The 17,957-nt window shown below is 37.7% G+C and overlaps 1 protein-coding gene across 1 annotated transcript in view; it reads right to left on the bottom strand.

Annotated features, from left to right (window-relative positions):
• FBXL13 (F-box and leucine rich repeat protein 13) overlaps positions 1-17,957 on the bottom strand; it is a 196,979-nt gene that overhangs the window by 118,502 nt on the left and 60,520 nt on the right. Inside the window, exon 8 of the mRNA XM_039239125.1 lies at positions 648-743. Coding sequence (XP_039095056.1) covers positions 648-743 — 96 coding nt within the window. The remainder of the gene's footprint in view (positions 1-647; positions 744-17,957) is intronic.

Here is a 17,957-nt window from a genome sequence, read left to right as displayed (position 1 = left end):
AAACACAAACATATTCTAGGATACAAGAATAGTATAAAAATAGTACAATGATAAGAATAGTATAGAGGTTCCTGCCTAGAAATCTTTATTAGAAAATGCCTGAGTGTATGTGTGTCTGTGGGCATGCAAAAACACTAAGAATATCAAACAAGTTTTGTTTACATGTTGTATATTTTAGCCCTATTCCATGCTCAGTCTTTTTTTCCTTTACTCCATATTTTGTGCTATTTTGTCATGTTTTTTGAACCAATAACGGGGGCTGACATTTATTGAGTGCTGCCTACATCCCAGGCTTTATAATAAGCACTTTACATGCATTTCCTCAATTTATCTCTGCAGCATCCTGAGTGAGGCAATGTTAAGTCTAACTCAGATCTAATGGAGATTGATTTCAATCTAAAAATTATATTTGATTTATTTCTACCATTCAAATTAGAAAATACTGATAATTTCTTAAAATAGCATTATTATCTTTCTGTCTTTTCCTTTGGGCTTGTGCCTGGACAGAAGATAAATAAATGCACCTACTGTTTTTAGCCCTGTGGGGGGAGCAGGGGAAAAAGTAGCCCCTAGTACAGTTGGCTTTGTGGCAATCGGTTCTCCTTTAAGAATTAGAATAAAGGCAGTCTCAGGTAGTGTCTACTTACAGCATTCCACAACGAGCCTGCTTGTGTCATCAACATCCAGGAGTGACAAACTTGACTACATATTATTTTATCTTTTAAACTGAGGTAGAAGAAAATCTAAACACAAAGAAGAGAAATACACAATTTTGAAAACTATGTGAATTTGGGTATAACTTGTCCATTTACCTTCCGTTGCTGTTGTTAAACAATGATAATATAATCCATATTGTAGTGGCAGAGGTTTTATCTGAAGATAAGAATTTTATCTAAAGTACTAGAACTTATCTGATGATGCCTTTGATATAATGTAATCTTTATAATAGTCACAGAAGGATAGGGAAGAAGATAGGCAGATTTATTTTCTGATTGAAAGTGGCTTTCTGCAAGAAAATGAGTGATTTTTCTAAATAATAGCTGGTACATAGAAGACATTCAATGATTGCTTGCTGTCAACTGGATTCTTTTTAAAGAATTCCTAGGAAAAATCAATAAACTCTTTTTGGCTTCTATTTCTGGAGAAATGGTAGACTAGGAAATCTGCAACTACTCGATACAAAATATAAGTAAATGCTAAAACAAACCTTTTCAAAAATATTTTTTAATATTTTTTTAAATGTCAGCTTCATTGAGCTATAATTGGCATATAAAATTCAAGATATTTAAAGTATACATTGTGGTGATTTGATGTACATATACATAGTGAAAGGACTTCTCCCATCCAGTTAACTAACACATCCATCACCTTACATATTTATCTTTTTTCTTGTTGGTGAGAACATTTAAGTTTTACTCTCTTAGCAAATTTCAACTAAACAACATAATGTTAGCAATTAAAACCACTATGTTTTACATCAGATCCTCAGAGGTTATACATCTTATAGCTGAAAGTTATATCCTCTGGCAACCATTTTCCTACTCTTTAAAACAAACATTCTTTAAAAACATACCTAAGTTTTTAAGACAGTAAGGAAAATATCCAGGCCCACAGTCTTTGTAAACCCAGACTCATAATAAGATGTTCATGTATAGTTGCTCTAGATAAGGGAACACTGGGGATCGTTGATGTTTTGCATATTAAATAGATTTAGACTTTATTGGTCATGCAGGGACAGAAAAAGTTACCAGGCTTGTACAGAGCTGGGAGTCCTAACTGATCAGAGAGATTAAGAGAAACAAAAGGAGTCAGAAAAGAGGAAAAAGAGAGAGAGAAATCTAGCATTATTAAACTGACAGAATTAAACAACAACAACTACCTATTTGGTGAGGAAGATTTCCAAAGAATTTATAACCAATTTATAACTGGATATCAGATGGGTTAGAATTTTATTATTTGTGGGGTCCAATTTAAGTTTATTACTTTTGTGATTGGATTTGATACATTCACATGCAAAGAGCCTCCCGCTTGGTGGTAACTCTGGGACATTTGGAAGAAATAAATATCATTTCTCCAAAGAGACACATCTTCAAACCATGCCTTACGGGATTCCTACAGATTAGTCCCCCACCCCAAAATGACCTTTCAATAAAAATTACAAAACATATGAGGGAAAAAAAGATCCAAGAGTCAAACAAAAGCAACAGCTTTATTAATCAAATTGTCAGATAGTGATTATGAAAACAGTTAAATGATGAAGAGTTAGAAAGAAAAATAAATTCCTGAGAAAAGCTGTTGTCAAAAAAAAGGCCTGGGCAGATTTTTAAAGATCCAAATAAAATTCATGGTAATTAAAAATATAATGGTTGAAATTAAAAACTCAATGGCAGATGAAACCCAGCTGATAAGAGAATTAGCAAACTGGAATATGTGTCAGAAAACATTATAGAGGACAAGGCGTAGAAAGATAGAAGAAAAATGTAAAGGGAACTAAGAAACATTACATATACAAAAAGGTCCAACACTATATATCTTCATAGAATTTCTAGAAGGAAAGAACAGAGAGAATGGAATACAACCAAATTTTAAAAATACAACAGATAAAAATGCTCTAGAACTAATGAGAAGCAACAATTCTCATATTGAAGAAACAAAAGAAATCTTGGGTTACCTGGGTGGGTCAGTTGGTTAAGCATCTGACTTTTTCAGCTCAGGTTGTGATCTCAGGGTTGTGAGATCAAGTGTGAGCTTTGAGTCAGGTTCCACCCGCAGCATGGAACCTGTTTAAGAGTCTCTTTCCCTCTATACAGAAATGCTGAGGCATAGGAGCACATGTACCCCAATGTTCATAGCAGCACTTTCCACAATAGCTAAAACATGGAAAGAGCCTAAGTGTCCATCAACAGATGAATGGATCAAGAAGATGTGGTTTATCTATACCATGGAATACTACATGGCAATGAGAAACAATGAAATCTGGCCATGTGTAGCGACATGGATGGACCTTGAGGGTGTTATGCTGAGCGAAATAAGTCAGGCAGAGAAGGACAAATATCATATGTTTGCACGTATAGGAGGATTAGGAGGAACTTGACGGAGGAACAAGGGGGAGAAGAAGGACGGAAATGGTGGGGGAAAGGGAGAGAGGCAAACCATGAGAGACTCTTGAATGCTGACAAAAACTGAGGACTGATGGATGTGGGGGGAAGGGGGGGATGGGCATGGAGGAGGGCACTTTGGGGATGAGCACTGAGTGTTATGTAGAAACTAATTTGACAATAAACTATTTGTAAAAAAAAAAAAAAGAAAAAAAAAGAGTCTCTTTCCCTCTCTCTAGAGCTGCCCTTCTGCACTTGTGTACACCCTCTCTCTCTTTAAAACAAAAAAATGTAAAAAAAAAAAAAAGAAGAAGAAGAAGAAGAAGCAAAAGAAATTTCAAACAGGAAAACCAAAAAATACTATGGTATTGTAGTAAAATTGCAAAAGGCCAAAAGCTAAGGACAATCTTAAATTCAACCAGAGACAGATTACCTGAAAAGAATGCTACTTAACAACCACAGAAAGCACAAGTCAGCAGAAAATACTTAACAATCTCACTCAGACACCACATACAATAAATTACAACTCAAAGATGAAAATTAAGTAAAGACACTTGAAGACAAAGATGGAGTTTGCCTACAATAGACCCTTCACAAAAGAACTTCCAGGGGTGCCTGGGTGGCTCAGTGGGTTGAGCATCTGACTTTGGCTCAGGTCATGATCTCAAGGTTGGTGGGTTTGAGCCCCGTGTCGGGCTCTGTGCTGACAGCTCAGAGCCTGGAGCCTGCTTCAGATTCTGTGTCTCCCTCTCTCTTTGCCCCTCCCCTGTTTGTATCTCAAAAATAAATAAACATTAAAAAGAAAAAAAAAATTTTTAAACAAAGTGGAATAAAAACACCAGCTAATACTAATATTCTAAGATTGAAGAGAGAGTAATCAGAATTTAAGTGTTTTAAATTGTAGTGATTATGAGGAAGAAAGTATGGGCCATAATTTACTTTAGGTAAATTTACTTCATTAAGGTAAATTCACGTGTTAAAAATATTTAAGAGAAACCACTGAAATAGTAGAAGTAGAATGCATATCTTCTAATGCATTCTAGAATGCATGAAAATGGGAAAAGGGGAATAGGTTTTTTAAATTTAAAAAATAAAGTCAGGAAAGGAGAAAAGAAGCATATAAAAAAAGGGTAAATAGTGTAAAAGTCAAAGAGAAATATTAATCCAGGTATATCTAGTAACAGTAAATTTAACAAAATTCACTGGTTAAAAAAACAAAAATTATTCTTAATGATATTTTTGCTTTAGTGTTTTCCCTCTGATATTACTATAGCTATAAACTTTCTTTTCATCTTGTTCAGTGTTGTATTTTAGGTAGATTTTTAAAATATTAGATAATATTTATTCCCATTGTAATGAGAAAATTGAGGGTGAAAGACTATAAGAACCCCTCCATGTGACATGTAGACTGATGTGACAGAGTAGGAATTCAGGTCTATTTTTTTTAATTAGTTAATTTTTTTAATTGAAGTATAGTTGACATACAATGATATATTAGTTTCAGGTGCTCACCAGCAATTTGACAACTCTATACATTATGCTGTGCTCACCACAAGTATAGCTACCGTCTGTCACCATACACACTATTACAATACCATTGACTACATTCTCCATACTGTACCTTTCATTCCTATCACTTACTCATTCCGTAACTGGAAGCCAATACACCCCCCTCCCCTTCATCTATTTTTCCCATCCCCCATGCCCTCCCCTCTGTCGACCATCAGTTTTCTGTATTTATGAGTGAGTTTCTGCCTTTTGTTTGTTTTGTTGTTTAGATTCTACACTTAAGTGAAATTATATGGTATTTGTCTTTCTCTGTCTAATTTCTTTCTTTTAGCATAATACCCTCTAGGTCAATCTATGTTGTCCCACATGGTAATATTTCATTCTTTTTTATGGCCAAATAATATTTCATTGTTTATATATACCACATCTTCTTTATCCATTCATCTTTCAGTGGACATTTAGGTTGCTTCCATATTTTGACTATTGTAAATAATACTGCAGTAAGCATAAGGGTTCATATATCTTTTTTGAATTAGTAATTTCATTGGTAAATACCCAGTAGTGAAATTACTGGATCATTTGGTATTTCTAATTTTAATTTTTTGAGAAGCCTCCATACTGTTTTCCACAGTGGCTGCATCAATTTACATTCCCACCAACAGTATGTTCCTTTTTCTTCACTTCTTTGCCAACATTTGTTATTTCTTGTCTTTTTGATTTTAGCAATTCTGACTGGCATAGATGAAACATAATTGCAGGTTTGATTTGTATTTCCCTTATGATTAGTGATGTTGAGCATTTTTTCATGTGTCTCTTGGCCATCTGGATATCTTCTTTGGAGAAAATATGTTTGGTCCTCTGCCCATTTTTAAGTTAGATTACTTTTTTTTTTTTTTTTTGGTGTTGACTATGACTTCCAGTACTAGGTTGAATAAAAGTGGTAAGAATGGATATCCTTGTCTTTTTCCTAATTTTAGAGGAAAATCTCTCAGATTTTTACCACTGAGTATGATGTTAGCTATGAGTTTGTCATATATGGCCTTTGTTATGTTGCAGAATGTTCCCTCTAAACCCACTTTGTTGAGTTTTTATCATGAACAGATGTTGAATTTTGTCAAATGCTGTTTCTACATCTATTCAGATGATTATATGATTTTTATCCTTCATTTTGTTGATGTGGTGTACATACTCATTGATTTGCAAATATTAAACCATACTTGCATCCCCAGAATAAATCCTATTTGATTGTGTTGAATATCCTTTTACTGCATTATTGAATTTGGTTTGCTAATATATTATTGAGGTTTCTTAGGATCTATGTTCATCAAGAATAGTGGCCTGTAGTTTTCTTTTTTTTCCCCTTTGATTTTATATCAGAGTAATGCTGGCCTTGTGGAATGTATTGAAAATTTTCCTTCCCCTTCAATTTTTGGAATAGCTTGAGAATAGATGGGGGCACCGGGCTGGCTCAGTTGGTTAAGCAGCTCAGGTCATGATCTCCAAGTTCGTGGGTTTGAGCCCCACATCAGGCTCTGTGCTGACAGCTCAGAGCCTGGAGTCTGCTTCAGATTCTGTGACTCTCTCTCTCTCTGACCCTCCCCCACTCACACTCTTGTGTGTGTCTCTCTCTCAAAAATGAAGAATCATAAAAAAAAAAAACTTTAAAGGGACGCCTGGGTGGCTTAGGCGGTTAAGCGTCCGACTTTCGCTTAGGTCATGATCTCGCGGTTTGTGGGTTCGAGCCCCGCGTCGGGCTCTGCCAGCTCGGAGCCTGGAGTCTATTTCAGAGTTTGTATCTCCCTTTCTCTCTGACCCTCCCCTGCTCACGCTGTCTCTCTCTCTCTCCTAGAAATAAATAAAGATATTTTTTACAAAACTTAGAAAGAATAGATGTTAGCTCTTCTTTAAATGTTTGGTAGAATTCACATATGAAGCCATCTGGTCCTGCACTTTTGTTTCTTGAGAGGGTTTTTTGTTACAGATTCAATTTTGTTACCAGTAATTGGTCTGTTCGAATTCTCTATTTCTTCCTGATTCAGTTTTGGAAGATTTTATATTGCTAGAAATTTACCCATTTCTTCTTGGCTGTCTAATTTCTTGGCATGTAACTTTTTTTTTATCTTTGTATTTCTGTTTCCACTTTCCTTTCTGATTTTATTTATTTCAGTTCTTTCTCTTTTTTTCTTGGTGAACCTGGCTAACAGATAATTTTATCTTTTCAAAGAATGAGCTCTGGTTTCATTCATCTTTTGTATTGTTTTTTAGTCTCTATTTTATTTATCTCTGTTCTGATTTTTATCATTTCCTTCCTTCTACTAACTTTGTGCTTTCTTCTTTTTTTAGTTTCTTTAGATAAAAAGTTAGATTGCTTATTTGACATTTTTCTTGTATATCTCTACATTTCCCTCTTGGACCTGCTTTCTCCGCATCCCAAAGATTTTGGACCATTGTGTTTTCATTTTCATTTGTTTCCATGTGTTTTTAAATTTCTTCTTTGATTTTTTTATTGACCCATTGATTGCTTAGTAGCATATTGTTTGCCTTCTGTGTATTTATGTATTTCCCATTTTTTTCTTGTAAATGATTTCTAGTTTGATACTGCTGTGTTGGAAAATATGCATAGTATGATTTCTATCTTCTTAAATTTACTAAGACTTATTTTGTGGCCTAATATATGATCTATCCTGGAGAATGTTCTATGTGCACTTGAAAACAATGTGTATTCTGTTGTTTTTGACAGAATGCACTGCAAATATCTGTTAAGTCCATCTAGTCTAATGTGTCATTCAAAGACACCATTTTAGTATTGATTTTCTCTCTGGATGATCTATCCATTAATGTAAATGGGGTGTTAAAGTCCCCTACCATTATTGTGTTACCATTAATTTTCTCCTTTACGTCTGTTAATATTTACTATACAAAGTAAATATTTAGGTGCTTCAATGTTGGGTGCATAGATATTTATAACTGTTATATCCTCCTATTGGATTGATTTATTGCCGGAAGATTTTTAAAGCTTATCTGACAAAGAGGGTCACTATATTATAAATAAAGGGAACAATTCAAACAGTTCATTACAGATTTATAACAATTCTAAATGTGTAAGCCTCCAATAACAGCCATAAAGATACAAGGAGAAATTGACAAACCCACAGTCATGATAAAAAATTATATCAAAGATCTCAATTACTGATAAATCAATGTGAGGAAATAAATCTTCCCTGAATTTCTCAATGCTTCTAAAAAAATCTTTAGCCTCTGGATGCACAGAAATCTATATGATATACAGGTAATGTTTTGCATTCACTTCCTCTATACTTTTCTTTCCATATACCATGGGGATTAGATCTGTAACTATTTGTCCACTCGTCTAGTTTATTTCTCTGATCCAAAAGGTAGTAACTCTTCTCTTGTTTCCCCAAGAAGGTCAAATGATTATAGTTTGGCCTCCTCCTTAGATCAAGCTCCCAAGATGCCAGGAAGATTCCCTAGTAATTTACATATAAAAGAGATATGTGTCCCAGGCAGGACCTTGAAGATACCTCTGTGTCATAAAAGCAGGAGACACTGGGGCTTAGTTAACCTTTGGAGAGATATATTTATAAGAGGTCCTGTCTCTCTGTTTTACTTAAAAGGATCTATACGATTATACTGAACCCACCCGGATGCTCAAGGATAAACTCACGACCTCCAGTCTTAACCACATCCGCAAAGACTCTTTTTGCCATTTAAGATAACATAGTCACAGGTTCTGAGGATTAGGACATGGATATCTTTGGGGACTATTATTCTGCCTACCATACTATGTAAGGAGATTATAAACACTGAATTTAAGAGAGCAGTTACTTCTAGCAAGGGAAGACAATGAAGTAAGGCTTTAATTGTATTTGTTAAACTTTATTTCTTAAGCTGTATAGTGATAACACAAGTGTTCACCATATTTCTTTGCATGTCTAAAATATTTTAATAACCTCACTTTTGAATTAAATATCCAGGAATAAGTTTCCCTAAGGAGGTGAAAAACACTGAAAACTACAAAACATTACTAAAAGAAGTTAAAGAAGACCTAACTAAATGGAAAGACATTCCATATTCATAGACTAGAAGATATAATACAAATAACAACAAATGGAATTAAATCAGAATTTGAAGTCTGCCCATGGACAAATAAATACCAAACAAATAGGCCCAGAAAGTTTTTAGGAGAGTATCCTACCAAATATCCAAGGAATATGTAATGCTCACTATAGAATATTAAGATGTCAGTATATCCCAAAGTGATCTGTAGATTCAATGCAACCCTATGAAAACTCCAATAGGCGTTTTTTTCAGAAATGAAAAAACCAATTTTCAGATTCATATGGAATTGCTAAGGGCCCCAAATAGCTAAACAGTTTTCAAAAAGAAATTAATGTTGGTGGACCCACAGATCATAATTTTAAAACTTACCATAAAGCTACAATAATCAAAATAGCATGATACTGGAATAAGGACAGACACAAAGACAAATGTAATCAGACTAAGGATCCAGAAATAAACCTATGCATCTACGGCCAATTGATTTTTGACACAGATGCCAAGACCATTCGATGGGGCAAAGACAGTCTCTTCAACAAATGATGCTGGATAACAACAAATGGATAAGTGGATATCCAAATGCAAAACAACGAATTTGGATACTCATCTCATACCATATGCTAAATAAACTCAAAATGGATCAACAGCCTCAATACAAGAACTAAAAACTATAAAACTCTTAGAAGAAAACATAGGGGTAAATCTTTATAAACTTGGGTTTGGCAAGGGATTCTTAGATATGACACCAAAAGCTGGGATGCCTGGGTAACTCAGTCAGTTAAGCATCCAACTCAGTTTTAGTTTAGGTTGTTACCTGATGGTTTGTCAGTTGGAATCCTGCATGGAGCTCTGTGCTGACAATGTGGAGCCTGCTTAGGATTCTCTCTCTCCCTCTCTCTCTGGCCCTCCCTTACTTGTGTTCTCTCTCTCTCTCTCAAAGTAAATAAACTTAAAAAAATTCTTTTTAAGATATGACACCAAAAGCATGATCAATGTAGGAAAAAGTAAATTATATTTCATCAAAATTTAAAACCTTTGTGCATCAAAGGACTTTATCAAGAAAGCACAAACTTTACCTTTTATCTGTATGTACCATGAAGGAAAAAAATATGTCACCAATTAAGTCAGTTATTGAAATAGCCAGGAAGCACTGGAAAGGTACTATGGTAGGTCAGATGGCCTGAAAACTATACTTAAGCAGTTTTATACATGAACTGCACTTGTATATTTTTTAAGAAAGAAGAAGCATTATGACAAGGCCTATGCTCAGAGGTAAAAGCAACTTGGAAAGGAGAAGTAGCAACACAGAATGGCTGTAGAAAAGGACTAAATTTCTGAGAGTATAAGAGATATAAGAACAGAGGACTTGTGAAAGAGTTGTGTAAGAACAACTTCAAAGAGGGAGGAGGGCGGGAAGTAAGTCTTGAAGAACAGCAAACCATATAGAACCCATGAATACATAAAGTCAATAAAGGGAGCACCTCCAAATACCCCAACATACAGGCAGGGGACACAAAGCACAGCTGCTCAGAGTGTGGACTAAGACTTTATTCACTGAGCCTTTATTCCTGAGTCATCACTACTCCTTGGAAGGTTACTTTCTTAGTTTTCTAAGGCTGCTGTAACAAATTAGCACAACCTGGGTGGCTTAAAACAACAGAAATGTATTCTGTCACAGTTTTGGAGGCCAGAAGTCTGAAATCGGGGTCAGCTGAGCCATGTTCCCTTTGGAGACTCAAGAGTAGGATCTTTCCTTGACCCTCCCTAACTTCTGATGGTTACCAGCATTCTTTGGCTTATAGCTACATCACTCTGATCTTTGCCTCTGTTATCACATGGCCTTCCCTCCTATGTGAATCTGTATCTGAATTTCCCTGTCCTTTCTCTTATGTCAGTCATTAGACTTAGGACCCGTGTGACCTCATCATAGCCATTAGATATATTTGGAATACATCGAATTCCTAATAATTTTATATTCTGAGGTTCTGGTTGGACATGAATTTTGAGGGGATATACTCAATCCAATACAGTTTGAATCTGTTTGGTTCTCCTTTGAATCTGTTTACTCATCTGCAAAATTAAGTTCTTTGATGAGGTAGTCTCTCAAGATCTATTCAGTACTGAAAATTTTGTATTACTTTTATGATTTGTGGCCAGATAGTCAAAACTAGCCTCCTAATTGTATTGCCACTGTGTAATCTTTAATGTCACATTTAAAAGGTTTATTTTTCCCATCATGTGATTAATTATTTTCAGCTATGAATTTTAACAGTATATTATATATAATCCAAAGAAAGTCTACACCTAATTAGATTGCACCCATCATCTAGATGCACATTCTTGCATAACTGGAGACACATTTTCATCCAAAAGGCACACCTACATTCTGGCTTATATTGTAGAGAAGAAAGGAGCTATTTGAAGAAGACCACATAATGCCTTTCCAATATGTAGGGAGTCATTAATTTATTCACAAGTGCATTTAATACTCATTCTTAAGCACCTACTCTATAATAATCATACCTCACTAATTCCATGGAACTTTTCCCAGAAATATTTATAAGGCAGGTGTTCCACATCTCAGTGAGGAATAATCTTTTGCAAAGAATTTAAGTGCAATTACCATGCACCTACAGTTTCTCCTAAGGAGTCATGCCATTGTTACATAATATATATTGAGAGTTTAAAAACCTTCATATGTACTTGCCCTTGGAAAAACCAGGACATAATTCCACAGGGAGCGCAGGCTGTCGCCAGCATGGAAACCTGGGAAGAACATCAGGACAAGCGTGTGTGGATTCCTAATCTGATTCCACAGATAATTACATGGTTATTCTATGCAAGACATTCTGACCCCAAAAAAACTGGTAATAGGTGATACCAAAGAAAAGGGGAAGTTTTAAGAAAACTGTACACCACTGAAACTGCACTTAATTATGAAGTATGAGGTGACTCAATCATCCTGTTCAGTATGTATCCGTTTCCACTGTTTCCACAGTTGCCACTGTGCCAGACGGAATTTGCATCTTTAGGAGAAGGAAGAGCATCTAGTAGTCTGGGAACAAATAATGAAGTGAGCAAGGGGAATGAAAGACCACATCACAAGAGAAATGGAGGCATGTAGTACAGAGGATAAAAAAGGAGAGAAGAATTTTTACCCCTAACAAAAGGGAAAGAACAAAACAAAAAGAATTCACCAATGCAAGGAAGCCTGCTGACGCCCCTAAGGGATTGAAACAGGTCGTGATGGTATGTGATCCCAGCTAAGAAATATCAAGGCGGCTACAAGAAGAGTCATCCTGGAGTCTGAGACTTTTCACACTTCCTGCCCTCTTCTCAGTCCTTCTGACTCATATGAGAGTAGCTGACCCCCTTGGAAGAGACCAGGAATGGCTCTTGGGGTGGGGTGACCATACTGACCACACACTGTCGCACCAAGAGCACAGCAGGTATTTTCATTTTGACCTCAAATGATAGAACCAGGATCCCTGGGAGGAAATCAGCAGCTGACAGTTTTCAGCTTTATCTAAGCCAAGGCCTCTAGGCTAGACCCTGGCTCACACAAAGACGCCATGATTTTAAGATTGTGTCATTCTCCGCTCTCCAGAACAAGCATGTTCCAAAGGAAAAGAATTTACAGTGTTTGTGGTGAGCACTAAATATATTCTGTAAGTCCCTGTGGTGTTAGATTGATTGGTATCAGCACATGTGTTCCACACAAGAGAAGGGGGAAAGATTAAGGGGGAGCTAAGGGGGAGAAGACTGACTTGGAAGGGTGCCTATCCGCAGACTATGATAGAACATTGGGTGTGTTACTGAGGGGACACAGACTTGGGGTGGAGAAGCCTGTTAAGAGACGAACTTCCTTCTACCACAAAAATTCCAAGATTTTGTAGCTCCTTTCCTCCAAGATAAGCCAGCTCGAAAGGAAAGGAAAGGAAAGGAAAGGAAAGGAAAGGAAAGGAAAGGGAAGGGAAGGGAAGGGAAGGGAAGGGAAGGGAAGGGAAGGGAAGGGAAGGGAAGGGAAGGGAAGGGGAGAAAAGAACTTCGTGAGGACTTAATCTATTCCTCAATAAGACCAACACACCCTATGTATTTGTTAGATTGCCTGGATGGTCATTCATTTCACGCGTGGGAGTATTGCTGTAAGAACAGTGAAAACCAGACAAGAATAAATCCAGACACTATTGGCACAGGACGAAGAAAAGTTACAGTATAAATCTTCTAAATGAGACACAGTTTGTGCATCACAGAGTTATGTGATAGTGTGCACCATCAAATCACAGCAATATCGTCTTAGCAACTGGATAGAACTTAGTTTACAAAAATGCTTTTACGCATGTACTAGCCGCGTCATTCTGCAAGGACTCGCTATTAGTGAGTTGTGTAACTGAGAGACCGTACCTTAAAGTTGGAGAAATGGAAAACATCCTTTCTCTTGATAGAAAATAAGATATAATAAAAATTAAAAGTTCAGTTTTGATCCACTATACATAATGTGCCAAAGCCTATATCACACCCTCAGGTACGTCTGATCTTCTGGCCAGGAACAAAAAAGAATGATGGAAAGCCGGGAGAACATGGATCCCTTCCTCTTTCTAAAGCCATTAAGTAGGGCCGACAAAGTAGGCCTCTACATGGTATGCGGGTGATAGCTTCTCCTAAAGGAGGGTTTCCACTTAGGAGGGCTCTCCAGTGCTGATGTCCACACTTCTTTGGAGGAGGTAAGCATCCAAGTGAGGCCGGAGAGAGGGGTGTGGGCTGGGCAGGGGGAAGGGGCATGACATGGAATTTGGGAGCCCCAAGAGTAGAGTGTGAGTAGACCAGTTTGCATGGGGATTGAAACCCAAGTGCACAGGTAGTGGTCTAGTCAATGAGTGGTGACCCGGGGGGAGATAAAGCAGGTGGGGGAGAGGTGGAGGTTGAATTTAGTGGTATCAGAAGCTCATCTACTCATGAGATAAAGAAGTGGCCTGAGGGGCGCCTGGGTGGCTTAGTCGGTTAAGTGTCCGACTTTCGCTTAGGTCATGATCTCACAGTTCGTGGGTTCGAGCCCCGTGTCGGGCTCTGTGCTGGCTGCCAGATCAGAGCCTGGAGCCTGTTTCAGTCTGTGACTCCCTCTCTCTCTGACCCTCCCCTGCTTACGCTGTCTCTCTCTCTCCTAGAAATAAATAAAAAACATTAAAAAAAAAAGTGGCCTGAGTGGAATGTCAAAAATTAAAAGAGCTTAAGGGGGTTATTTGCATAGGAAAGAAGGCTATGCTAATGGGAGATGAGTACATACAGGGAGAGGGTAAATAGATCAAATAAATAAAAATATTAGCAAACTGGGAGCTAGGTTCTCACTCTAGGGCAAGAATGTTACAAGTATGGAAAGAAAGAAAACTACAATTGAGTAGTGTTAGATTGGAATTGTGGTATCAGTAGGAAGTTGTAGTTTTCAATGTATACAACTGGATAGATAGGTGAGGCCAAGTGTGGGAAAACCCTGCCTCGAAGCTCATGGAGGATGAATTCTTGAACCAAACAAGGTTCTGTTTGCAAGAATGAGGAGAGGGATTGACTGTTAAGTAGCCAGAATCCTGCCAGTCACTGCCCAATAGATCATCAGAGTAGGGAGCAAATACTTTCCGCTCCAGGATGCTTTCACCAATTCTTTGACTTCCTGGGTGTTACCCACCAGCCTGTTGTAACCTAGAGTGATGCTCTAGACTAAGAGTCTGCAAACTCTTTCTGAAAAGGACCAATTAGTAAATATTTTAGACTTTGTGGATCTTGAGGCAAGGTTGTAAACTCTTTGAGCAACTGTTCACCAAAAGATGAATGGTTTTTATTTGTTTTGTTTTGCTTTTTCACATTTTATATTTGAAAATGTAAAAAACTATTCTTAGTTCAGGGTCAATACAAAAACAGCCTCCCTCAGTCCATACTTTGCCAACCCTGCTGTGGACACACCCATTGCCAGCATGCCTGTGGTGGGCCCAGCTTGGTTGCTTTCCAAATTCTTTTTTTTTTTTTTAATAGTTTATTGTCAAGTTGGTTTCTATATAACACCCAGTGCTCATCCCAACAAGTGCCCTCCTCTGTGCCCATTACCCTCTTTCCCCTCTCCCCCACCCCTATCAGCCCTCAGTTTGTTCTCAGCATTCAAGAGTCTCTCATGGTTTGCCTCCCTCCCTCTCCCTATTTTTCCTCTTCTCCTCCCCCATGGTCTTCCATTAAGTTCCTCCTCATCCACCTATATGTGCAAACATATGGTATCTGTCCTTCTCTGCCTGACTTATTTCGCCTAGCATAACACCCTCAAGGTCCATCCATGTTGCTACACATGGTCAGATTTCATTCTTTCTCATTGCCATGTAGTATTCCATTGTATAGATAAACCACATCTTCTTGATCCATTCATCATAGGGGAGTTCTATTGTTAATTTTTTTGAGGAACCTCCACACTGTTGTCCAGAGGGGCTGCATCAGTTTACATTCCCACCATCAGTGTAGGAGGGTACCCTTTTCTCCACGTCCTCGCCAGCATCTAGAGTCTCCTGATTTGTTCATTTTAGCCACTCTGACTGGTGTGAGGTGGTATCTCAGTGTGGTTTTGATTTGTATTTCCCTGATGATGAGTGACACTGAGCATCGTTTCATGTGTCTGTTGGCCATCTGGATGTCCTCTTTGGAGAAGTGTCTGTTCATGTCTTCTGCCCATTTCTTTACTGGATTATTTGTTTTTCAGGTGTGGAGTTTGGTGAGTTCCTTATAGATTTTGGATACTAGCCCTTTATCCGACATGTCAATATGTCATTTGCAACTATCTTTTCCCATTCCGTCGGTTGCCTATTAGTTTTTTTGATTGTTTCCTTTGCCGTGCAGAAGCTTTTTATCTTGATGAGTTCCCTCCAAATCCTTAATCTGCTAGATCGATGGCATCTGCAAGAATCCTGGGGCAAGCCAAACTCTTAAGCCCACTCCCTTCTTGTCATCCCTGTCCTGAGGGCACCCTATGTCCTAAAACACTCATTTCATCTGAACAAATAGAGCCAAATTTAAAGACAAAAAATAAAAACCTCCAAAAGATCTTTTTGGCAACACTGTATTTGCATCGGAAGGGCCAGTTTTCACAATTCCCAGAGATTAAAAGTAGAGTTCTTGGGGTGCCTGGGTGCCTCAGTGGATCCAACTCTTGATATCAGCTCAGTCATAAACTCATGGTTTGTTGAGTTCAAACCTTGCACCAGGCTCCATGCTGGCAGTGAAGAGCCTGCTTGAGATTCTGTCTCTCCCTCTCTCTGTCTGTCCCTCACTTGCTCCCTGTCTCTCTCAAAAATAAATAAACAAACATTAAAAAAAAAAAAAGTAGAGTTCTGTTAGAATGTGAATGTATGTCAACATTCACTAGTAATTTAGGTCACTGTAGGCAGTTTGGGCTTAAGTGTTTTTAAATGTCAGAGTACACCTCTTGGGTCCATTCCACCATTGACTGTATACCAGTGGGAGGGTTTAGTATTGGTTTGGTACTACTTTAGTCATGTTCGGTATTGGTAGGCTCATTCACAAACATTATAGCTTGTATCAACTCTATACCCCTCATACAAATCAGGAAGATCAGAGAGCTTAAATTACCTGCCATAGATTATACAGTGTCTCAGCTTGGGCTGTGACAACAAAATGCCATAGACTGGGTGACTTAAACAACAGATATTTATTTGTCACAGTTCTGGAGACAAGAAAGCCCAAGATCAAGGTAGTGACAGATTTGGTTCTTAGTGAGGGCTCTCTTCCTGGCTTGTAGACAGCTGCCTTCTCACTGTGTCCTCGCATGGCTGATATAGGAAGCTCTGGGGTTTCTTCCTCTTCTTCCAAGGGCAGTAATTCCTCTATAGGGCCCAATACTCATGACTTCATCTAAACCGAATCACCTCTCCAACACTCCATTTCCTAATACCATCTCATTGAGGGCTAAATGCTTCAATGTATTTAAAAAATTTTTTTAAAGTTTATTTATTTTGAGAGTGAAAGAGGGCATATGCACAAGTAAGGGAGGTGCGGAGAGCAAGCGAGAGACAGAATCCCAAGCAGGCCCCTCACTGCCAGCGCAGAGCCTGACACAGGGCTCAAACTCACAAACCACGAGATCATAACCTGAGCTGAGATCAAGCCTCGGACACTTAACTGACTGAGCCAACCAGGAGCCCCAATGCTTCAACATATTAATTTGGTAGGGGTACAAACATTCAGTCCATAACACACAGTTATCCAGAGCTGGGATTCAGACTCTGGTTTTCTACATACAGGATTCATTTCCCTACACAATTTCTATAATTTACACTATTCTAGAATAGCAGATTGTTGCTGCCTGACTGCCATCCTGCCAAGAATAGAATGAATTTATTTATTTATAAAGCACCTTTCAACATAAAATTCCATTTTCCCCATATAAACTGTATTTTGAACATTTTCCCAAATGCTCATAATTATGGGACATTTTCCAATCATAAACTACTTGACAGTATATAATGATGAAATTCTCGATTTTGCTGACAAATTCTCCTAAGAGATAATCATGTCAAAATTCTGCAAACACCCATTTATTTGAAGACTAAAGTTGTTCAAAAGTAAACCTCAGTTGTATAATGAAGTCATTCACTTCACCCAAAATAAAACTGAAACTTTGACCAGTACAAGGTCAAGTTTTTTGCTCCTTGTTTAAACTAACCATTCCTTTTTGCACAACATCTAATGTCAAAAAATATAACAACACTTTCACTTCTAAATAGTTAGAGGAAAATTTAACCACATCCCATTAGAAATAGAACTCCTAAGAGTAAAACACCTAACAATTAAACAATCTGCTTCCATGGCTAAATTGCGTGTTCTGTTTAACTTATTCTTTAAATATTTTAAGTAATAATACAACACCTGAACTATTCTTAGCAATTATCTTGCTCTGCTTACCCAAAATAGGACATTTTATAAAAGGGTTTTGGGGTTTATTCTTTTCCCCTTAAGTTTATTTATTTTGAGAGAGAGAGAGAGGAAGGGGCAGAAAGAGAGGGAGGCAGAGAATCTTAAGCAGGCTCCACACTGTCAGCACAGAGCCTGACACGGGGCCCCATCCCACAAACTGTGAGATTCTGACTCGAGCAAACCAAGAGTCGGCTGTTTAACTGGCTGAGCCACCCAGGTGCCTCACAAAGTTATTTTTGTTTTTAATGCAGTATTTATGCTGCACAAAATGGTAGATATTCTAAAAATTCTTTTCATGTAGATAGAGCT

This window comes from Hyaena hyaena, unplaced genomic scaffold (genome assembly GCF_003009895.1).
Source record: "Hyaena hyaena isolate Hyena2069 unplaced genomic scaffold, ASM300989v1 scaffold_152, whole genome shotgun sequence".
NCBI classification, from domain to species: domain Eukaryota; kingdom Metazoa; phylum Chordata; class Mammalia; order Carnivora; family Hyaenidae; genus Hyaena; species Hyaena hyaena.
Note: the sequence above shows the minus strand (reverse complement) of the source record. Positions and strands in the feature narration are given on the sequence as shown.